Raw genomic sequence first — 24666 nt, 5'->3', positions numbered from 1 at the left:
ATTATATTTTAAATACAATGGAGTGCCTCCGCTGCCAGCGCGGCGCCGGTCGCCGAGATGGCTGTCGGCGCCGTATTCAGAAATTTGCCGAAGTCACGCGATGTTTGCTGAATAGGCTGCCGGCGCCTATTGGGCTAGTTCATCGCTTGTCAAATGACAGAATAATGATCAAAAACATCAGTCTTGAGATAAAGACAAAGACTTGAATAATACAAATAATAAGGTCATAATGTGAGGATGCATATAATAATAATAATAATAAAATTTATATAACTTCGGTTTTACTGTTCGACAAGGCTTTTTATGAACGTGGCGAGAAAAGGAACTAAAGCTGCTATCATACAAAAACGTCATTTTTGACAGTTCTCCTTTATCAGCAGTGCCCATTGACACATTCAATTAAAGCCTTGTCGAACTGTACATGAGTTTTATCAATCAATAGATTAATCAGTAAATAGCGTTGGGAGCTGTACTTTATTTCTTTTTAAAATTTGTTTATCAGCACTGGAACCGTTTTACAAATTTTCACCGGTTCCGATTTTGAGTGCCAGCACCGGCAGCCGCTGTTTTATATCTCGGCTGCCGGCAGTATACTTACCGCCGCGCGCCGGTTCCCATTACTGATATTTTTGGGAGCCGGCGCCGGCAGCGGAGGCACTCCCTAATTATGAGGCATATTCTTATATTTTTAATTGGATTGTCAAACAGTTTTCATTTTATTAACTAGATGGCGTATGGGTAGAAAACTATCGGTAATACCATCATTAATTGCTACAAAATTGGGCAAAAGAATGTAAAACTTGATACATTTCAATTTGAAAAGATACAATAATATAAAAAATCACGGAAAAAATTGCCCTATTTACAGTTATTCACACCAAATGTCACAGGAATTATACATTTTGGTTTTGACAACATCTTACCTGCACTTTTGCACGATAACGGATATTTAATGGCCAATATTTTACCAATAATGAACATCGAAAACCCAAATAACACAATTTGGGAAAAAATAATAAAAACCACACCAACAATAAAAAGTAGAAGAAGTTTCAAAGTATCATGGCCGCCAAAACTCTTTCAGTTGTCAGTTTTCAGCATGACAAGTTTTTATTATGTCAGCGTTTTCTAAGTTTTTATTATGTCAGCGTTTAGATTAGGCAGATAAAAATCATTTTATTTAGCGTACCTCATTAAAGTTTTTTCTACTAATCGTTAAATAACAGAAATTATACCAATGAAACTAGAAAAATAGGTTTATAGAAAAAGTCTTCTAAGAACACAAAAAATGAATACATTCACCGGCTTTAGTGAAGAAGATTTGAGGCGACTGAAAACATCCGAAGCAGAGCTAAATAATGGTATAAATACTATATAAACTTTACTGAATACTTAACAAATAAATCCAGACCAAGAGGCATTATCAAATATTTATTCTATAACTTATGATTATTTATTACAGTTTCACTAGACAACTCTCAAAATGTAAGGAAGATTGATAAACTAGGGTTCAAGCGTAAGAAAACTAAACCATCATCATTGTCATTGGATGCTGATGAAACTTTTGACTCCACATTTGATAAGTGCAAACTAAGTTTGAAAACACCTACACCAATAAAAGAACTAAGTCCTAAGGAAAATATGGTTTCTCTTGGAGAAAATGAGAATTCTCTTAAAGAAAAAGATGATTATCATAAAGAAAATAAAATTCTCCCTAAAGAAAACAAAGAAGATACACTTGCTGAGAATAAAGAAGATAGTAGAAGAAGCAGCACAAATGTAACTCCTGATGTTATTAGATGTGTAGATAATTACACAGAAGATGAGTTGGAGACACATAAAGCCAAGCTGGAGGACTTACAGTTGAGGCAGAAGTTAATGGAGGAACAAAACAAGAAGAGAAAAGAAATGCTAGCCAAGGCATTGGCTGATAGGTAAGAAAACTGTTAATTCTTTATATTCAATTATAGAATTATAATGGATATTTATTAAGTTTTATTAAGTATATGTATATAATGCATATTTATTAAGATTCTCTAAATATTAGATCAAGTTAAATTAAAGTATAATTGTAGTATTCAATAGTTGAACTTAAATTGTCATGAATGTTAAAGTTTATTAGCAAATTTGATATACAGTAGGCAGTAGTATCTAATATTAGCCATGAGTCATAGATAGTAACATCCTTCATTTGAATCACTTGTGGAATGTAATAATTATAAATAAAAGCTTGCTCTTCTAAAACTTGTAGTTTTAGAAATTTAGATTTCAAAATAAAAAATAAATGTATCTGTTAGCTTAAAAATTTACTGTGTATTTTAAACTGGGTAAATGGTCTAGTCCAGTATAAGTCTATGTAGGTCTATGTAAGTATCACGGGCGTAGCCTGGGGGAGGGTTTTGGGGGTTCAAACCCCACCTCCGAAAAGTTAAGATATTAACATTCATAAAATTAAAATAAGGACACATAGTTACAGGTGTGCGGCATATCTCATTTATTAGTAACTATTGCACTAAAAAAATATGTGGTTTTAAAGATGTATATTTTTACATTTTTAATATTTTTCTTATGAATATAAGGGTTATTTTATGTACTTTTATTAATTTTATTTTCTTGAAACTAAAAACTTGGCTACGCCCGTGGTAAGTATAATTATTGTGTTTCTAGTATTGTATTTATCAGTGGCGAAGGGTAAATATTTTCGGAAGGGAAGCCGGAGTAAAAAATCTACTTACCAAAACGCTCAGCACTGATGTTCAACAATGTTCGAGTTTAAAGTTTGTAAACTTTGAAAAATGTCTTCTGAGTTAAATTGTATGCGTGACGGCACATACGGTCATTCAAAACTAAGTTTGGAAAACGAAGTTTCCTTCGACAGCAACTAATCTGTCAGACAACAGTCTCAGCTGTACGAGTCACAATTTACAAATCACAATACAAATTTATTTAAATTCGCGACACTGCAGTCTTCTTAACGCTAAAACAAATTACATTCGACAGTTAAACACAAAACAAACAAGTTGTTTACAAACACTCATCCGCCATTTGACTCATAACAATTTTACTTCATGAAGTTCATCTTTCTCTTATCGGCTGTATCGGCTTATTTCCGAGTATATTAGCGCGTGGTAGAACGAGACAGAACATGACGATCAGTTCACAGGAATGAAAAGGACAGATGCGTACTATGAAATATCGTTGTATGAAGAAATAACCCGCTAATTTATCGGCTTCTATCGGAGATGGCCTGCATTGCCTATATAAATTTGTAGGTGATTAATTATTAATTCAAACTATTTCAAGTGAAAGAAAAATTTATTGCATATAAAATTTTGTAGGCGTTTAGTGAATTCAAAGTTTTTTAAGTAGGTATGTAAAATATTTATTAGATAAAAATGTATTTGGCCCATGGATTAGATTTTCCAAAAGGGAAGCCGATGGGAATCGGGTTATATGGACTCTTCGCCACTTCGCTTCATCTAAATAACATGGTTAATATTAAGCGCCACTACGCTTCATCTAAATAACATGGTTAATATTAAGTGATAGGTAAATTAGTGCCCATACATTTGTTTACATTTAGTTCAAAATTAATTGAAATAGTGTATGTAGTGTAAAGGTTGTATAGACATTTTCCTAGTTCATAGAACTAGGAAAATGTCTATACAACCATTTTTATCTCTTTCACAAGAGTTTGGTTATGTAGTACTGATCAGTAGATCAACTTACTATAATCCTTATCTCTGAAATTCTGTTATCTATATCCCATTAGATAACCGTCAGTTCTGCTCTAAACATGTAACAAAACATGGCAAACAAATTCTTAAAACTTATATCGAAGCCTATATGGTAAAACATTGTATTAACAAAAAAGGTTGTTAAATAAATGCCATTATTTAGAATGGGTTTTGTATATTTTTAGGACAAAACAAACAGAGGAGGAGGTTATGAAATTAGAAAAAATAAAAAAGGAATTAGAAGTTCTAGATGGCCAGTTGTCTAAAGATGTTGCGATGTTAAGGAAAAAGATTGATGCAGCCTGTATTCAATATTCTGAAGCTGAGTAAGTATTTAATTTGTTTTGTTTAAGTTCTTATGATATTTTAGAACTTGCGCCGAAAGTTATCAAAAGTTATGAAAAATAGTTTGTAATACAAATCACTTTAAAGCTACGAATAATAAAAACTAAGGAAAAGTAACTCCGTCAAAAAACATGCTCTACAATACTTGACAAAAAAAGTGTACCTTAGGTACACATTTCAATACATTTGCAATATTTAGGTGGCCTTGAGCGGCATCAGACTGACGTTACATGACAGTTCGAAAGGAACATTTAAAACGGTAATAGTACGGGAGTTACGTTTCCTCAGTTTTTATTATTCATAGCTTAGTTTATATGTGCTGCACTCAGAGACAAATATTAATTACTTAACTGTAATTTTTTAATGGGCGTTCGCTGCGTTGAGCGTGTGCCCGGTGCGGCTGCCCGCTCAACGCAGTGACATGAAACAAGCACGCCTCGCGGGTGGCCGCGCCGGGCGCAGCGAAAACTGTCAAACTCTTCAATAAAGAAGGGGGGCACTTCGTACCCACTAATGTAGCACTTTGAGACATATATCAAACAAAAGGGCTTGAAAAGTTGAACATTTTATTGTATGACGAAAAATCTCTAAACCGTGGGAGAAAAAGGTTAACGACGGTCGACCGTAGAAGGTAGGAAAAAATCACAAAAAAACATCCTGTATTATTGCATCAATTTATAGTGTTGCTGGTAAGGAATCATTTCTGGAAAGTAATCGTATATGGCAAACCTGAGGACAGCAATTTATTTTAATATAGTGTTTTATATTTAAAATTTTCCTGAGTTTCTTCGGTCGTATTAGTCTTAGCGTGATAATATAATATAGCCTATAGTCTTACTCGATAAATGATCTATCTAACACTGAGATAAGTTTTTAAATCGAACCTGTAGTACCTGAGATTGACGCGTTCAAGCAAACATACTCTCCAGGTTTATAATATTAGGTAGGTATAGATTTTTTTTAATTATCGCTTGACAAACTCGAGTCTCGTTCTAAAAGACTATGAAATGGTATAATATGGTAGTGATGATGATGATGATGATGATGAATGTAATTTGCATAGTAGCATATGCTTTCTGTTCTTAAAACAACGCCGAAGCTCCGTAACTTTTTATCTATAAAGAATCAGGAGTTCTCTCAGCACCTTCCGAACCACGGTATACCAGGTATATCTCGGTGCAAAATCTTACTTGTTGGTAGCATATGCTTAGAATACTTCTCACGAAACCGAAGTCACTGTTTGTTAAGGCGGGGATTAATCTCAATCAAAAACGATAACCTTGCACACAACCAAAGACCAAGCGTATGCGCATCGCAATAAGATTCATTTTAGCTTAGCATAAAACTATAGGTTCTCGGGCGGATCTTCTCTATTTTTGCTGTTTTTTTTAAATATCTTTGGAAATAAATATTAAGAAACAAAATTGTTCGGTTAAAGAATTTTTAATATAGATTTACTAACAATTTATTCAAATAAAATGTACAATTATCCTAGTTAATACTTATATTTCGATGAAATAGAGTTTTTTCGGAGGTAAGTTTGTAAATTAATTACAGCCAAAGTATTACGTTTTATTAAAATGTTTATGGTTTAAGGTATTTTGAATATTGTGCTTTATATCTCATATTTTTTAACACTTCGTTATTATATTGGAACTAGGTAAACCGGGAGTCACGGAATAACAAATTGGGCTTTATCCTCGCCTTAATGTCTCCCTATAAGTTTTGAGGAGTTCCCTCGGTTACTTACGGATATCAGATCGCCACTTTTGTGAATATGAAATTTTGAAAATCGGTTAACAAACGGCGGAGTAATCGTTGAACATAAGAAAACGAACATAACACCTCCCCCATTTTGAAAGTCGGTTAAAATTGTAGCCTATGTGTTATTCTGATGTATAAGCTATATTATTGTAAAGTTTCATTAAAATCCGTTCTGTAGTTTTTGCGTGAAAGAGTAACAAACATCCATACATCCACACATCCATACATCCAAACAAACTTTCGCCTTTATAATATTAGTATTAAGTAGGATTTCTCCAAAGTGATAATATACGATTAAATAAAGGAAAGGTTAGATTTTTAGCATCTTATTGTTTTCTCATTACATTCCTTTAAAATATGAAGCAATCAAGTTTGCAATATACAATGGGCATTGTCCAAAAAAAATACATGTACTTTTTATATTTTTTTTCGTTAAAATAGGGTATTTTAAGAATATAAATTAAATAATTTTGAAATTCATTGGCTAGTTTTTTCTCAATAAATTTTTAAAGTTTCGCTCTGACGTCATCATCGGCGGCCAATAATTGACCTCTGCAGTATGTTTTTTCCTTTCAATCTTATTTATAATGGCTGGTATGTTGTATGGCTGATACGAGAAGCTTACCAAAAGTTCGAAACGTAATGTTGGTCGAATTTATTGCTAATTTAACGCCATCGAAGGTCAAAGAAAGGTTAAACATATTTGTTCAAAAATATAAGTAACTAATGGGTATTTTTTTCGTTTATATACAGAAAAACGATCACTGACCTTATTCCTCGAAATGTTTTTGTAATGAGCTAAATCAAAAAAAATTGGACAATCCCCATTACTTAACAGAAGTGATTTCTTATCAGTCAACACTATAAACTGATGCAATAATACAGGTTGTTTTTTTTGTGATTTTTTTTTACCTTCTACCCTCGTTAACTTTTTTCTCCCACGGTTTAGAGATTTTACGTCAACGTCATACAATAAAATGTTCAGCTTAGGTACGGCTTCCATACAAAAATGCCCCTTGTTCTTTAAGTTTAATCATCATGAAAATGTCCCTGAGTGCAGCGGATAAAATAGTAGATAGTCTGTAGCTTTTATTATTTTATGAACATCAATCACATTTTATCTTAAATAAGTAAGTCATTTTATTTTCCAGAAAACAATACCTCAAAGTAGAGAAGGAGTTTTTACAAGCAAAAATAAATCTTCAAAAGGAGAAAGAAAAAAAAGAATTGCTGATAGAACATTTATGTACATTGATCACACATAATGAGACCCGGAAAGCAGAGAAACTAGAAACACTAATGTTAGAACTTGCCAGTTCCAAAATCGATGTTCACAGTAGTAATACTTCCTTAGATGAGAGTCCGATCATTATAGATGGAGTAGATGAAAAAACAGGAAAATTTGTGGCATTGCCAGATAGTTGACAGAACTATTTTTAATATTGAAATGACTCTAAGAAATATTCCGAACTTGGTTTTTTAAGCATACTAACCTAAACTTCTAAAGATCTACTAAATATAATATTGTCTAAGCCCGGGCGCGCACTAGCGGCCAGGCCGCGGCGGCCATCGAAAGTATGGTGTGGCCGCTATGCGCGTTGCGGCCAGGTGCGCGTCGTCTATGGCGGTTTCATACTAAGGTATATATCCCAATGGCCGCAGCGGCCTGGCCGCCGCGGCTTGGCCGATAGTGCGCGCCCGGGCTAAGGCTTGGTTCACAAGGCACAATCCTGCACGTTTCGTGCACGTTTTTTTGCAGTACAATTACTTAAGATATAAGATGTATTAGTTAAGACGTATGTCGTATACTGCAAAAAACGTGCAGGATTGTGCCGTGTGAACCAAGCCTTAGAGGTGTTGAATAAAAATTATTTTACAAACTGAGCAATGACGTGTGGTACATGGTCAATATTTCATGACAAACATAATAGTTGAGGTGGGGAAGTGGGGATTTCGGGAGTAGCTCCAGCGTGTCAAATTAAGCTTGTGTAGGCTTCCGACATGTGTCTAGTTATCATGGTATAGAAATCAGATTTCTCATGTGGTGGGTTAATTTTTTTTTACATTGAAATGTCATCGGATCTGTCAGATTAAGATACTGGATGTTTAGTATACCCCAAAGAAGCTTCCATATAAAGCACTGACGATTCGAAGGTTTGGTAAGCCTGTAGTACATTTTAAAATATGAAAAGTAAAGCTTCATATTTTCCTAACTAAGCTTCGCAGATATTTTATTTTGCACTAAACTAAATGATTTAGTCCTTGCTGTCTAAAATATATTTATAACTGACTTAAATTAGCAATTTTCTGAATATATTTTCTTTTTCAAAACTTTAAAATAGCTGTGCAGTTTCTGAACCCACATCTAAAATAAAAAACACTCTTATTATTTTTTAATCAGTTTTGTCTAATGTACAAAACCTACTAAGTCTCCATGACGCTCGAGTAACTACAAAAATAGTCCCCTCCTCTACTATAATATTATCTGTTTCAAATGTTTAACTAAGTATTACAGTGCTCATTAGTACATGACATAGTGCAATAATGTTTTTAATTACATACTTACATATTACATATTATTTTAAAATTATGCCTTAACGTACCTTATTGTTATGAAAAATGTGTCAATTACACATAGATTTAAGATTCATTTATAGCTTAGTTTAATATTAATTAATCAAGCCTTTATACAAAGCATTAAAACAAATTAATTATATGATTTTATTGTAACTAAGTAAGAGTAACACTCAATAAAACAATGTAATTGTTTAAAATATATTTTATTGCAACAATTTCTAAACCTACGGTTTTTTAAATAGTGTTTCACTTTTATGATCGTATTTTCGAAACTAAGTAAGTAAGTACTACGTAGACTCCTACTATGTCCGTATCTATTCTTATAATACTGACTCTATCACTTCCTAATTCCTATTAATTTACCTGTAAACTAATAACTGAAAATTTTTTGAAAATCAGACGCCAAAATGCTAGGCAGTAATCGTCTTACATACATAAAAAAATACATACAACCGCCTCCTTTTTGGAAGTCGGTAAAAAAAACATATTTTTGTATACGGTACCTTTCAGACACTGGTGGCAAGAGAAGAGTAATAAAATTCTATAAGGTCTTACCTTCTTTTTGTAGTCGGTTAAAATTATTTCTGTCTAAAATTTGTGATGATTTTACCGTCCTACATGTGCATCCTACGCAAAGCATTAACAATTTGAAGTATTCTAGAATACTTTTGAAATGCTCGCCATACTATTTAGTATTTACACAACACATCTCTTAATCGGGTTTTAACAAGAAATCCGAGAGGAAATTTTTAACTTCCAAAGGTACATTATATTCAATCTCTTTTTTACAACCAAAGCCTATTTCGCATCAAACGCACTTTAAATTCTGCTGGTGTATGTTGGAGTGAGAATAATCGCTTCTATCAGTAATAATTAGAAGATTCATATTCCCCATTTTGTTTTGTAATAGCTAGAGAGTTGAATTTTTTACAGATTGTGTATATCTGTTGGCGCTATATTAACAACAAAGCTACTAAAAACAAAATAAAATTAATATTTAAGTCGGGCTCCTATACAACAAAAATCAATAAAGGCAGCAGGTAGGTACTTAAATTTTTCTCAAAGTCCTTAGTTATATAATTATGTGTAATTTAATATTTGAAATTAAGGAGGGCTCCCATACAAAAACATTTTTTGGCCTAATTTTGCTCTATAATGGTACGGAACCCCCCGGGTGAGATTTCGTGAGATTTTATTCAACCCCCCCACCAATCTCACGTAAGATTTTTCAAAATTTCTGTTTCTTACGTACCTAAACGTTTGGTTTGACAGTCAGTAGATTTTCTTTCAAACGAATTTGTGAATGCTCTTAATAGTATAACGATTACGCTTAAGAAAAAAACTTAAGCATACGTACAATCTGGATGAAATAGACCAAAATAGTATTATTTTGTTGAGAAAAGATTTGCCGAGACCACACTCCCCAATGTGAGATTAGATGAGATTTGACTCGAACCCGGGAGGGGTTCATGTCAAATCTCATAAACACCTCACGTAACTTGGCGCACATTCATTCAAAAATATCCCAATAATATTGCCAATGGCTCGTCTTTTCTTTTGGTGACATGAAAAATAATACCTATACCTATGACTTGTCTGGTTGTTCTAACTTCTAGTTCTAGTACATATTAAGCAAAATAAAATTACATAATGGACATCAGTGGCGTAGTTAGCTAGTTTTGAAAAAAGGGGCAATATGAAAAAGTGCCCAAACTACGACATTAAGTAATTAATATTTAAATACATCTAAACTTTGTTAGAAATTGTAACACTCAGAGACATGATACAACACTAGATCTCTACTTTTATAATATCTACATGTTTATTATTAATTTTTCATAAGACTATCGACTATCGAGACACCTTCGCGTTGGGGCCTCTGGGTCATAACTTCAATCTGGGGCCCCGACCACATATGCCCAAATAACTGAAGGATATTCAACGGCACTTTTTAAAGAACATCCTTCGACCCGTATGCTATCCCCAATTCCAATAAGAATACTTCTTTCCTTGTTCTTTTAGAATGGCCTTTACGTTGTTATCGGCGTCTATTAGTTCTCTTCGCTTCGCCTTCTCCATTTTGATAAGTTCGAGGCCCCGCTTAGCAGCGCAGTGGTACCGTTGGCTTAACGACGCCTCTGAGCCTTTTATACGTGGTATGTGACCAGTATAGCCCGCTATTGGGGGGAATTCTGGTGAGATTGTGTTTTCTGAAACACAAAGGTTGGTTTTATAAGGATAATGGTAAAATTAATTCTAATAAGGTCCTTACTAAAATTATTTTTGCCATTGTAATTTCTGAATTAGATTTTTATTTTTGCAAATGATAGTTTTGCCGCAATATCTTATTAGGGTAGTGTATCTTCGACTTTATAATCATTCCTACTTACGGTATAACTTGCCTTTATATTTGTTGATCTCAACGAATCGGTCGAGGTCTCTTCGTATCTCGTCTCTGGAGTGCACGGTCTCCATTTTGGGGGCGCTCTTCGTTCTGATGTAGCTTCGATTTAAGTCGGTCTGTCGTCGCAACTCGCTCTGACTAACGTTAAAGTTAGCCATACAGTCGTCTGCTGCGCGTCCGTATGATTTACCATACCTGAGAAAGTATTACAAGATCATTTTAGCTCATTATTATCAGCGTCAATCGCTTAAAGTTTACACCCCCTTTAGGCTCGGATCTATTTATTATTAAAAAACGGATTTGTTGATTAGGTTTAATTGATGGGTTCAGTTTATGTGGTTTGGGGATCTTATGATCAAAGTTTGTTGCTAAATTACAATTAAAGCTGCTTATATTAGCTTATATAGGGTAATACAACTTACAAATATCTTCTTGGATATCTACCTCTATTTAACCATTAGTACCTGGATGACCGAGCTTAGCTCGGTATAGCAAACACTCATTGACTTCGTGTTACTTAATAACGCCATCTGCTGGTCGTTAAAACAATTAGTTGCTAACAAAATAGTATTATTATTCGCCAATAGATGTCAGGAAGAGTCATATTTTTCAGTTTATCGATTATCGATAAAACACGAATAAAAAGACATTTTCTGAAAATGATTCCTAGCTAGATCGATTTATCGCCCCCGAAACCCTATATATATAACGAGCAATTGTTGTATATATATATATATATATATATACAACAATTGCTCGTTTAAAGATATAAGATAATCATACATGTAGAATAGAATACGAGATATTTACGTAAAGTTCATCCCAGGTACGTATCCCGTGTAGCCGATCATGTACCCGGAGTTCGGTCCTCGCGGTCGCATAGTTTCTATCGGTGGTCGCGGTTGCTGGCTGGTCAGTTCGTAATTGTCACCGGGACGGTATTGCAGGGGCTTTCTGATTAAAAAAAATGGAAGAATAATAGTTAAAATCCACATAGCTATTTTATAATCATTATTGCCTAATGACTAATGAGTAATGATATCTACAGAGGAATAACAGGCGCGTGTTTCGTCCTTATGACTGTAGAGTGAAGCAAGCAAGAAAATCAGTTTCAATGTCGTTAGCTCAAGTGTTTGTATTTGGAATTGGAATTTTGGAATTTGGGTCCCTTGACTGAACATCAGGCCATTTCTTTTGTACCATTAGGTAAAAATGTTTGTTGGGGAGTTGCATGCTACATATTATACATACTTGAATAAACCCTTCGCTCGTATTTCTTTTAATATTTGTCGCGTGTTGTCGCCGTAGCATTTTCCATACCGAAACTTTAGTAGAGGGCAATGTCCCGTGTACCTGGAATGAAAAATGTTAAATAAATAATCGAACCTCGCTAATATTTTATGAGGAAAGTCAGTAGCGGTGTTAGGAGGGGCGACCACCCAGGGCGCCAGTTTAAAAGGGACGCCGAAGGCAAACAAAAGGGGCGCCAATTTTTTCAACACTACCAGCACCCAGGGTGCTGAAGATATCTCGCCCAGGGCGCTGATAGCGCTAAAACCGGCCCTGAGGAAAGTAAACATAGGTATCATTATTCAGAGCTAAATAATTGTATGAAAACAGTATGTTAAAGGTCTTATAACAACATAATATAACCTCCTCCTTTTTGGAAGTCAGTTAAAAATATGTGAACCTACTCCTTTATGTACTTAGACTGGTGTTGCAAACCTAAAAATTAAAATATGTAATATAATAAATAATAATATATTTTTGCTACTATCTTCTATATCTGAAATCTGAAACGCTAGATAAGTATCAGATGAAATTGCTTACAAATTGAATTTGGGAAAATTGGAAAAAATTCAGGAGATATTCTTAAATATATCCATCGTGAAGATGTTCGGGAAATTGATGTCAGTCACCCAAAAAATGTGTCATTACTTATTACTTGATGGAACATATAGCTACACCGGTTAAAGTTTGCCTTCAGTATTAAACACATATGTATTTTGATATAATTGTAAAGAGTAAGGCAAATAAACAATTTCTTAGTCTCTACATAATTTTATTCAAAACTTCATGGACAATCTTCATATAAAAAGCAGTATCCTGATGGAAGGTGCAGGACGAATGGGAAATCGCAATCGCATCTCGACCAATAACAGATGATCCCCATAGACACAGCAACCGGCTCATCGCAGGTTCTCTGCGAGGGCGTCGGTCTGCACTCGCTGTCTACTCTATGCATAAAGACGGGGCAATCATTTACACCTGAAAGAAGAAGGGGCATATATCTTATCTACCGCTGTACATGATGACAGATTTTGGGCCTCTTGGGCCACTTGGGCCGCGCTCAATGATATTTAGAAACTCATTGGCCGCGCTAGATATATGTACGGCGCCATTGAAAAGGCTTTTTCTTCATTTACGTAATTTCAAACTTTGTTTTAAATATTATGAAATTTATTTGAGTATTATAAGTGAAAAAAATATCATACTAAAGTTAAATCCCAACGGTACCTCATTTTTGTGGCACTATAACTTCAACTTAAAATATTTCTAAAAAAGTTTTTAAATACTCACAGGTGTTATTATAGGACAAGCACCCTTTAGTTCCTATTTGCGCATAATATAGCGTGTCCGATATACTTATCCCATGAAATAAAATTAAAATAAAGATCATATTCAGTCCAAAACTTGTAAACTTCGGTTAAATTAATAACAAAATAATAGAAAGATGACTAACAAAATTGAGAGATGCACGAAATCTATCAATGCGAATCATTCAAGCGAATGCGGTAGAGGTACGAAACCAGTGGTAACACAATATTATGTATTGTTTCGTGTTATAAGCTATTGTTTGTTTACATAACACACATGACATCGCGAAGGGATGGCACCGCTCTAATTTTTTAGACACTAGACACTCTAATGTCTAGTCCACTTTTACAAAAGTAAATAGGTCTAAACTCTACAGGGTCTTGTGGCAATAATAATCGCGGGGCACTTGTTGCTACAAGTTTTTTAAACATTACAAAAATTACTCAACCTTTCTCAAAAAATCTCCGACCAAAAATCTCAGACTGGCCGTTTAAGCATTGTCTAATAGTATCTAAAATTAAATAAAAAAAACAATAATCCATTTTCAATTTGTCAACTTGTTGTCAGCAGACAGACAGAGTGTTCAACCATAAATAAAAGAGTATAATTCGTATGTATAGGCTTGTCACTCAAAAATCTGTCATTTTTCCTGTAGTAGCGTCGTAGTGTGTGTAACGTTTTATTTGTTAAAAATATATATGATAAAAGCATAATTTTAAAATAATATTAGCTCGATGCACTCCTTCACCATATAAACTATAACTTTTTCCCCATTTTTCGTAAAAAGGGTTACAATGTTTTTCTCTCACGTATTAATATATAGATGTACTTGAACATAATACCGTGTACTTCTTACCTAATATACCTTGTTAGTTGTTAGTAAACTGTGCCCAAATGCCCATGACCTTCGGTAAATAATAGCAATCTTTTGTACAGTTACATACGAACTATTTTTAACCCTATTGTACCAAACTAGTAGCACAGTCTATGGAACTTATAGATAAGTAGATGTTATGTCACTGTAGTCTCTTTGTCAAGTTCGTCTGTGGACTGTGTGCTCGCCTAGTACCTATTCATAAAGAACCTCCTCCTTTTTGCAAGTCGGTTAAAAAGAGAGACAAAAAGCCTTTTGCCAATCAAAGTTGAAGTTAAGCGTTTGTTAACCTTTCTTTTACAAACACGAAGCAGAAGAGAAATAACGATAATTTAACCCAACCTGGTACAGGTCGGCCCGAGTGGAGTTAATAATGTAAATTTTAAAGTCTACTCAAGAAAGCAAATACGGGAACTCAAAAGTACATTACTGGTTTACTTGGTTTGCGCTTTTAAACTTTGAATTAAGTAGTTCGTGTTCTGGATACTTTAACATTTCTTTTGACACACATTTCTTCGAAATATGCCTAAGGTATATTACAAAAAACTAAGTTTTGAAACTTAAAATTAAACAATAAATGATTTATAGAATAATAAATTGTATTTTATAGATATTGTTATAAGTTGTAACAAAACATAATTTTTAACTAAATAACGGAGATATTAGGAATCAAGGTTCCAGCTCCGCCAACGGGTTTTCTGTGATTCTTATTCGCTTCGATTTATGATATTTTCGATTCTTCTTCTGTTCTTTGTATCTGTATTTCTCCAGCTTCCGACGTGATAGTACCATGGTAGGACAGTCTTTAATATCCACGCAGTTGTGTGTTTGCTCGTCTAGTACAAGATCCCCGCTGCAATCGCATCTGGACCAACCGCAGGTGTAACCTGAAAGATTATATAATTAAGTATGTTGATCAGTCTCAACTTTATCAAGTAGAACGTTGACCAGTCATTCCTTAGCAGGCTTACCATAGTTGTCGTAGAAATGCAAAATAATAGAAACACCAACTGGGCATGCTATTTGCTAAGTGTGCTGAAAGTCTGGACTAAGCCTGTATTGAGAAAATCTCGTATGGGCTGGAGAAACTATTAAAACTTGAAATTAATGTGTAGCAAGCAATTTAGATTTAATAATTCCTTCACCTTTGGATTTTTTCAAATCAGCCACAAGTCACGATAGAGGCAAGGGTCTCATTTTTATATCTTTATTTGAAAAAGAAAATAGATGCTAGTAGATTCTAGTTACCGAGGATATATTGATGTGGTTCGTCGCACGTTCTCTGCGATTTCGTGCGCCCATCGCATCTAGTATGGTATATATGCATTTTTTGTGGACAAAAAGACACACCTGCAAGTATAATAATATAAACAATAATAACATATGCTATAGCAGTAGGATTGTTTTTGCCTAGATACTCACATTTGCCATTGAAAAATATGCATCGTTGGTGGAACTGTGCGATGGCAACATACATTAGGAACAAGACCCACAGACGCGACACCATCTTACCATTTGTGGTTTCTCACGAACGCGGAAAACGCTATCACGACAACATCCGCCGTATAACACCGTTCATGTTACATAAGCGTTACACGAATTAGGGTTCTGTAAAATATGTCTTAAAACTCCCATTAAAAATGATTAAGCAATTAGCAAACATATTTTTGTCAAAATATCAGATCCCCTAGCCTGATTAGCCTAAAGTTGATTTGAGAAAAATGCACTATATTCTTTGATATATCGATTATCGACAATGATTCGCAGACGTTTGAATTTAGAACGTGCTTCATCATTTTCCACCTAAACGGAAGTCGTTTATGCGGAAACCCCATTTCCCCAGCCAATAACTGCATTACCGCCACGATCCTGGTTATCCATGGATTACTTTAAATCATCCATCACATTATGGCGAATATTTTATAGATAAAATCTATCCTGTAAGTATGAGCAGCTAATATTGAAGTACCTCAATACTACTAGTAGTAGTCAAAGCTATAATTAAACGTAATGCAAAATCAAACCTCACAAAGATAATTATATTATTATGTGGTTATCATAAATGGTTTGAATAATATGTGGTACAATTGAAATAGCTTGACTTTGCCACAATAATCACAAATATTAATTATCCTTTACTCCAATTCATTGATTCATAAATTGGAATGTACAATGTGTGAACCAGTTGAATTGACCGTGCTGTTTGAAATACGACCCGTAAAGGGAGAAAGGTCAGTCAGTGGGCAACCTCGGTCTATTTTATTTAACATTATCTTTATCACACACTGATAGAACAAATGTCATTATTGCAAAAAGCATAATTGAACAAAGCGAATAAGTACATTAAATAAGAGGAATTTTGCTTTATGGCATCCTAGCGATAACTTTTATAATTTATACATCAAAGATTTGGGGCCTCTAGAGCACAGGTGGCACTTGCGTGACGTGCTAGATCCGCCCCTGAAAATTTATTTTTATACAAAGAAAACTTCGACCCACCAATTATTGCAGTAGACTTTTGCGGTTAAAGTTTATAGTCAGGGAGCCCTAGAACATTTTTTTTAATTACTAACAAGCAAATTTTTTGTGAGTAGCTTCATTTTGATAAGACCACTTTTTTATCTGCGAAAAATCTTGAAAGTGGTAGCTAACAGAGATAGAAAGGATTTCATACTTCGATTTGATGGTCCTAAAATATGAATTGTTCTATTTGTAGGACAATTATAATTACCTATTTTATACTTATTTACAATTTACAAAAAATCAGCTGGTTAGGGTTCCGTTTTAGGGTACCGTAGTCAACCAAGTTCTGTTGATTACAGAACCCTAAAACGGAACCCTAACCAGCTGATTTCTTGTATATTGGTAGGTTAAACTTAATAGTTATATAATTTAAGAGTAACATTTTTAAAATATATACCTACTCATAGATAAAAAAGTTGTTTGTCTTATCAAAATGAAGCTACTCACAAAAAATTAGCTTGATAGTAATAAAAAAATTGTTCTAGGGCTATTATTTTTTAAATAACATCGATTTAGCAAAAGTTTACAAACTGTTGTAGAACACGAACGTTCGTTTTTCTATAAAACAGGTGACTAGGTTAAACTAAGGCGCTGTGTAATTACTCCTCAAATAAGTAATAGTTTTGAAGGAAGCTGCTTTACAAAAGAATAATTTTTGATATCTAGAAAAATCCATGTAGATGAACATAGGACCTTTGAAATAACCTTAGGACCTCCTATTTACAGGCCGTTTAAAAATTACGTTTCATAAAAGGGCTGTCCCTGAATTGTAAATTGTATGTAATACAATAGTAAAGCTTCGTTATGTCAAATCACATACAATTTTCACATCTTCGCTATCGAAACAAGCAAAATGCATATTTTCGAGAAAGGGGCTAGGTTAAAGGTTTCATATATTTTTGATCATTTTATTGTATTTTATATTAAATTCTCATTTTTTAAATCCAAACAGTTTTTCAAGATTCTAAAATCAAGCCTCAGAAAGTAATGACTTACGACAATTATCGTGTTGTCGATCCTGTGATCATTAAGCGTTATCACATTCGACGTAGCAAGGCCGCACCGTGCGATCCGTTCCTGGCACATAGGCTAAGTCATGGGTCACCAATTAGTTTCGCTCGGGGTCCATTTTGAGAGATGAAATGACTTTCGCGGTCCGCACATTTTACTAAAAAGAGATTAAACAAAAGTAATTACGGAAATTACAAAGGTATTTACATATTATCAATTAGAAAAGTGCCAATGTTTATAGTTAATTATCTCTCTGCAAGCTATTGATATTAAATCATGGAGATGTTCTCAGTAAGTCGAGACCGAAATTTATTTTTAACGAAGTTCATCTTCGAAAATGCTTGGTCCGCACACAATGGGTCCGCGGTCCGGATGCGGACCGCGGTCCGCCATTTGGTGACCCCTGGGCTAGGTCATGACTCTGATAAAACTTTAATGTAAGGTTTCCAAGGATTATTTAGCTTCGATTACTCTATAAGTTACAAGGAAATGCAAAGTTTTTCCACAAAAGTAATGCTACGGTACCTACTTTTAATTTTATTTTACTACTAACAGGATTTTGGCAGGTAGGTATCATGTAGGACGTATATTAAACGTCTTGTAGATTGTATAGCGACTAGTGCGATTAATGAGCATAGAACAGTGTGTCTTTGTAATTCTAGAAACGATTGTATTTGTCACACGCCTGTAAATGTTACGGTACGTTGCACACAGTTACGGTTTTGAGTTTATCCTCAATTAATCCCTCGATCGAAAAACGAGACAATAGATTTCTATCATAGATATCAGAATGTGATTACTGATTAGTGATTAGTGATTACTATTGTTATCGCGGTCGCCGTTGTCCTTTTGGGGAAATGTTGAGAGGTTAAACAATCTTTATGTAAGTTATTGGATTATGGATGTAAATTGTATGAATTATCCTTCGATCGCGGATTCTTGGAAATCTATTGTTATTTTATTGTTGTCGCGGTCACCGGAGTCCTTATGGGGCTTGATAGGATAAGGAAATCATCAATCATTCATAGTTCATTATATCGAGCATATCCATTTTCCAATGCTGAGACTCGAGTCAAAGTAAGAAATGTTATACAAAGGTCAGAGCAGAGGGCGCTACCAGCACATACAGTAAACAGGCCGCTGGCCGACCAAAATCCGACATGTTGCACTCGTCATATCAGAATAAGTATTGACAGAAACGTTAAACGTCGAATAAACCTTTTGTTTGGTTTTCTGCTGGTGCTGCCGTCTAGAGTGAAAACATTGCATTAATATATCCCATTGTTCGCGTGCAAGCTTGTTCGGCCTTATAGCTATCGTGCGAACAATGCTGTCCCTCTTTTTCGTCATACCAAAATTGTTGAGCCATTCCAAAAATAATCAATACAAATTACAAATGTTTGGAACCGATCAAAATAACAAATGCTCGTCATAATCGTCATAATTTTATGGTTTTTACAAGGTTAAGTTCTAATACCGCTACATTTTTACTGTATTCCGTGACTATTGTTTGTGTTTACTGTGTTAACTGCTCAGGTGTTTAATATTTAGAATGTCCTTCAGTGTTTCTATGTGTGCTTAACCTGAATAATCTACAATGTGACTGAAAGGCCAATTTCCACAGTGAACAGATCTTTTTTTTTAATCAAAAATCTTTAATAACTTCTCCCACAATACAAAAGAAAGTAGTACAGTTATCAAGATGTAGTAAGTAACAAATTATCGCAAGAGACTGGTGCCCTATAGGTTTCCCAGTGGTGTATTAAGGGGTTACAGTCTTACAGATCTAGGTTAAACTTAATTAATACCTAGGTATAACCTATGGGTTGTAAATAGTTATTTCTAGAATCTAGGCCCTAAAGTTATAAAAACGATGCCTATAGGTAATGCAAAAATGAAGATTTAAGTAGTTAATAATATGAAAAAAATACACAGTAAGACCAAACTAAGGCGGAGACCATAGTATCGCAGTTGAAAGTGAAATAAAAAGTAAAATACGTGGGAATGTAGTTATTTATATAATATATTAAAACACGTCGTCAATTGTTTGATGACTGTACAATGCATAAACTTATAATGCATAGACCAACAAAGAGTGCGAGAGAGAAGAAAATCCTTTATGGAATTATAACAAGATGAAAAGAGAGAGGCAGTCTAATGAAAATTGTAACAACTTTTATTTGACAGGTCGTCAAAAGTCGTCAATCGTTTTTATGCCCTTTCGGTATTTCCAAATTGTTCAATTTGTTTGTTATTTTCAATAAATATTATTATATTTAAAAATGGTTACTTACTTGTTCTGTACTTGTTTGCAGTGTAAATCATAAGAATAATTCTGAAAAATATACATTTCACAGGTAATTAATCTTTTTTTTTTTTTATGAAATAAGGGGGCAAACGAGCAAACGGGTCACCTGATGGAAAGCAACTTCCGTCGTCCATGGACACTCGCAGCATCAGAAGAGCTGCAGGTGCGTTGCCGGCCTTTTAAGAGGGAATAGGGTAATAGGGGAGGGTAGGGATGGGAAGGGAATTGGGGAGGGTAGGGAAGGGAATAGGGTAGGGGATTGGGCCTCCGGTAAACTCACTCACTCGGCGAAACACAGCGCTAGCGCTGTTTCACGCCGGTTTTCTGTGAGAACGTGGTATTTCTCCGGTCGAGCCGACCTATTCGTGCCGAAGCATGGCTCTCCCACGTATAAATATCTTCATGTCCTAATTGCTACGATGTGTTTATTTTTGCTTTATTCTGTCTTTAGCTCTCTATTTCAAATAAAATATTGTGAATCCTCCCTTTTACTTTCATATTTTGCGTACCTAAAGTTACTATTGTTCTTATATTACACAAATTTTAAAGAAAAATTTTTCATTACATTTTTTTACATATACGCTAGTGCTTGAATCAAATTTATCGATATGCTTATCGATATTTTACAATAACATAAAACTAAAATAAAAATCATTTACCTTTATATTTATCACCTTAAAAAGGACATATTATCTTATTTTAACGATTATTTTTAAGTACTTAATAATTATCTTTTGTGCTTTTGACATACTTACCTAGTATAAAATCAAGGTTTCACAGATCAGTCACTTGAATCTAATACTCATTGAATGTAGCTTTCAATAATATAATAGACAGTTCTCTGACAGAATAGGTATAACTGCAACTTATATTATACTTATTAATAGGACTGGTACCGACTTCAAAATTATGAAGATTGAGAACAGAAATACTGAATACAGAATAAGGATTATTTAATACTTTTTAGTTCATTTAAGTATAATATTACTATTGTCTTTACCTTAAAATCGGTTCACAAACGGCGGAGTAATCGTTGAACATACATAAAAAATATTATATCCACAGTCTAACGTAAACCGTCCTTTTTGGAAGTCGGTTAAAAATAATTGTAATAAAAAGTATTAGGGACTGCCTCCGCCGGCGCCGGCGCCGGTTGCCAAAATGGCTGCCGGCGCCGTTTTCCGAACTCCGAAGTTTGCCGAAGTCACGCGATGTTTGCCGAATAGGCTGCCGGCGCCTATTCGACAAACATCGCTTGTCAAACAGAATATTGATCAAAAACATCAGACTCGAGCTAAATGACTATGAAAAGTACAAATAATAAGGTCATAATAATTGTAAGGATGCATAATTATTTGAATCCTTTGATCGGGGATTCTCGGAAATGCTATTCTATTGTTGTCACGATCACCGGTGCTCGTATGGGGCTTGAATCTTGGATGGGTTAATGGTGGTGATGATGAAGATGCTGATAAATGTGATCTGCATAGTAGCATTTAAAGACAATATCTTTGCTTCTTTAAACAACGCTTTAAACAAATTTTTATATCAAAATCGACTACATATACTTACCAAGTTTTAATAGTATAGCTCTTATAGTTTCGGAGAAAAGTGGCTGTGACATACGGACGGACAGACAGACAGACATGACGAATCTATAAGGGTTCCGTTTTATGCCATTTGGCTACGGAACCCTAAAAAACTACGTGTAATTTCTATAGCTCCCTTACCTCAAGCCTATACCGCAGAACGCGATAGAGACAACTGCAGAAAATCAACTATTCGTTGTCCCCTGATTCCTTCTCCAAAACTTAACCGTAGTTTTAAGTACTTTTTTCATTGAAGATTAAAGAAAGGCTTGAGCTGTGTCCCTCTGTTTTATTTTTTTTGTATAATCTAGCCAAATCTGTTTTTGAACACAGCGGAAAATCTGGCCATTTTTTTGGGTTTTTGAACGTTCATATCTTATATTTAATAATTAAATTATGAAAAAAAAAAGAAAACATAGGGTCGGTCGTTGTATTAGTGGCCGTAGATATTCAGGAAAAAAAATTATAACTCTACTAGCATTATCCAGGGAGGAAACAAGGACAACGTTTGTATGAAAAAAGGGCGGTGTGGACTCCTCATTTATGACGTAAGTATAAAAAAAACTGCTTGCTAGATCTCGTTCAAACCAATTTTCGTTGGTAGTTTTCATAGTAATGTAGTCTAATGTAGTACATCTATACTTATAAAATTACATGTCCTGACTGACTGACTGATTCATCATCGCTGAGCAAAAACTGTAAAAGTTACAGCCACGAAATTTGGTGAGTAGGGTTGTTTTATTAAGTAGACACCCATTTAGGAAGGAATTTTGAAAATTTTACCCCGAAGGGGGTGAAATAAGGGTTGAAAGTTTTAATGAAAGTCCGTCATTTCTTGAGTTAGAAACATGAAAGTTTATTTTTGGGTTACTGATTAAAAATGAATGGATACGTATTTAAGCGTTTTTGGAAATTCTACCCCCAAGGGGGTGAAATTGGGGTTGAAAGTTTGAATGAAAGTCCGTCATTTCTTGAGTTAGAAACATGAAACTTTATTTTTGTGCTACTGATTAAAAATGAATGGATACGTATTTAAGTGTTTCTGGTAATTCTACCCCTAAGGAGGTGAAATTGGGGTAGAAAGTTTCAATGAAAGTCCGTCATTTCTTGAGTTAGAAACATGAAAGTTTATTGACGTTTGCGTTTGACGTTTGCTTTTTTAATAATTAATGCAGTTCACAGACTACATAATCTACTTATCAAGTTTTAATAGTATAGCTCTTATAGTTTCGGAGAAAACTGGCTGTGACATACGTACGGACAGACAGACAGACAGCCATGACGAATCTATAAGGGTTACGTTTTTGCCATTTGGCTACGTAACCCTAAAAAAAACAAAGAAACAAAAAGCCTTTTGGTTAAAACCCGCGAATATATAATTTTAGTAGGTACTTAATTCTACGTAACCCTAAAAAAAAACAAAGAAACAAAAAGCCTTTTGGTTAAAACCCGCGAATATATAATTTTAGTAGGTACTTAATTCTTCAGTACAATAATACGTTAAGAAAGCCTATAAGTATGTATTACATTTGTGGCTTTGTGGCTTATAAATAACTGATATACCTAATATTGGATAAAGATTATCCCTCACCTTCAGAAAAATCCCACGATTGTTATTGTTATAAAACGAAAGTTAGCATGCTGTTTCATGATTTTTGTATGTATTCTGGAACTTATAATAATATTATTGGAATGTTTATATTATAGGAATTTGTCGTACACGGAATATTTTCCTATTCACCACGCGAGTACCTATTTTCGAAAGTTGTTGTTTTGTCCCACATCACACATGGTTTGTCATATCCGACCCTGGTATCATAGAAATTGACATAAGTAAGTATTAAGTATATTTTATTCGCAATAAACGTTTACAAATGTTTACAAAGGTTATGTAGGTACTTATAAATTTTCAATTTTCGTGCTATAAATGCACTTAAACAAAAAATGGGTACATAAAAAAAAGTTTTCCAAAAAATTTAACCTACCTACGTAGTAAGTAGTCATGCAACGGATCTCTGTTTCTGTTTCCGCAAGTGCGGAAGTTCCGCGCGATTTTCAACATCCGTTTCTGCATCCGTTTCCGTTTCTGCTAAAATTTACTTTTGACATCTGTTTCCGTTTCTGGTTCCGCCAAGACACTTCCGTTGCACTTATGTATATTAATAAATAAAATAGTACTAACGTTTTTCCAACACTTTTGTCCAACACACTAGTCTGCTTTTCCCAACAAACAATAGATAATAACTAGTTAATTATAAATTCTTTAAATGTTAGCTTAGCGCTATCTACAGGGTGAAACAAAATTAAGTGACTGATGTGTAGGTATGTATCCCTTTTATAAGGTTCACTGTGAAAGTAGCAGCGCTCAAAAACATTTTTTTTAATTTCACGAAAAAAGGCTGTTTTAGTGAGTGCTACATTTACCTACAGTGAACTCTATACAATGGACACAATATACACATTACACACCCTCTAGAGTACTTATTATAATTTAGTTTTGTAACACTCTGTATACCGGTATGTGAAAATTTAAAAGTTATCTTACCCAGGAATAAACGAGGTGTTCGGTTCGTTATAATAATGTCTGACTTCGTTCATGTTTTCTCATCGCGACATCGCGTTCGGCAGTCGCCGTGTGGCATTCGCGACTACTGGCGTGGCGACTACGGCCGGGCCGGCCGCGGCAGGCGGCACGCGACTCGGTGCGTGTCGTGGGAAAATAACAGTTGCGCACGCATGGTTGGTTTTGGTACAATATTTATTGCAAATCAAAACCGCACTTTTACCGCGCTTTTACATCACAGAACACTAAACTCCTTTGTTTTATAATTTACATGCTTTGCACCTAGGCGTTAGGCTGCGTTTCCACCAGAGATGTGTTGCAAGGAATATGTTTTTGAGAACCAATATAATCGCTTCATTAACGTGACCTCGCT

At 34.5% G+C, this 24666-nt stretch overlaps 3 protein-coding genes across 4 annotated transcripts; 1 reads left to right on the top strand and 2 right to left on the bottom strand.

Moving 5' to 3' along the window:
* The first annotated feature begins 1159 nt into the window (after positions 1–1159).
* LOC121738700 (RAB6-interacting golgin) lies at positions 1160–7346 on the top strand. Its single transcript, XM_042130919.1, has 4 exons — positions 1160–1361; positions 1463–1934; positions 3923–4063; positions 6998–7346. The coding sequence occupies exons 1-4, from the start codon at positions 1289–1291 to the stop codon at positions 7269–7271; spliced, it is 960 nt and encodes a 319-aa protein (XP_041986853.1). The 5' UTR covers positions 1160–1288; the 3' UTR covers positions 7272–7346.
* A 2270-nt stretch (positions 7347–9616) lies between these two features.
* Positions 9617–24386, bottom strand: LOC121738701 (protein FAM166B-like). 2 transcript variants are annotated; one of them, XM_042130920.1, is made up of 5 exons: positions 24276–24386; positions 12079–12180; positions 11638–11781; positions 10814–11022; positions 9617–10633 (listed from the first exon to the last, which is right to left on the bottom strand). In XM_042130920.1, the coding sequence occupies exons 1-5, from the start codon at positions 24326–24328 to the stop codon at positions 10401–10403; spliced, it is 741 nt and encodes a 246-aa protein (XP_041986854.1). In that variant the 5' UTR covers positions 24329–24386; the 3' UTR covers positions 9617–10400. The 2 variants fall into 2 exon arrangements, with proteins under 2 accessions (XP_041986854.1, XP_041986855.1); XM_042130921.1 differs by having other exon boundaries at positions 10826–11022.
* LOC121738702 lies at positions 14955–15850 on the bottom strand. Its single transcript, XM_042130923.1, has 3 exons — positions 15722–15850; positions 15548–15649; positions 14955–15186 (listed from the first exon to the last, which is right to left on the bottom strand). Exons 1-3 carry the CDS (start codon positions 15804–15806, stop codon positions 14969–14971), a joined length of 405 nt encoding a protein of 134 aa, XP_041986857.1. The 5' UTR covers positions 15807–15850; the 3' UTR covers positions 14955–14968.
* Positions 24387–24666: the final 280 nt, after the last annotated feature.

The sequence above is a fragment of the Aricia agestis genome, chromosome Z (assembly GCF_905147365.1).
Source record: "Aricia agestis chromosome Z, ilAriAges1.1, whole genome shotgun sequence".
In the NCBI taxonomy this organism is placed as follows: Eukaryota; Metazoa; Arthropoda; class Insecta; order Lepidoptera; family Lycaenidae; genus Aricia; species Aricia agestis.
This window is presented reverse-complemented; position numbering and strand designations above follow the sequence as displayed.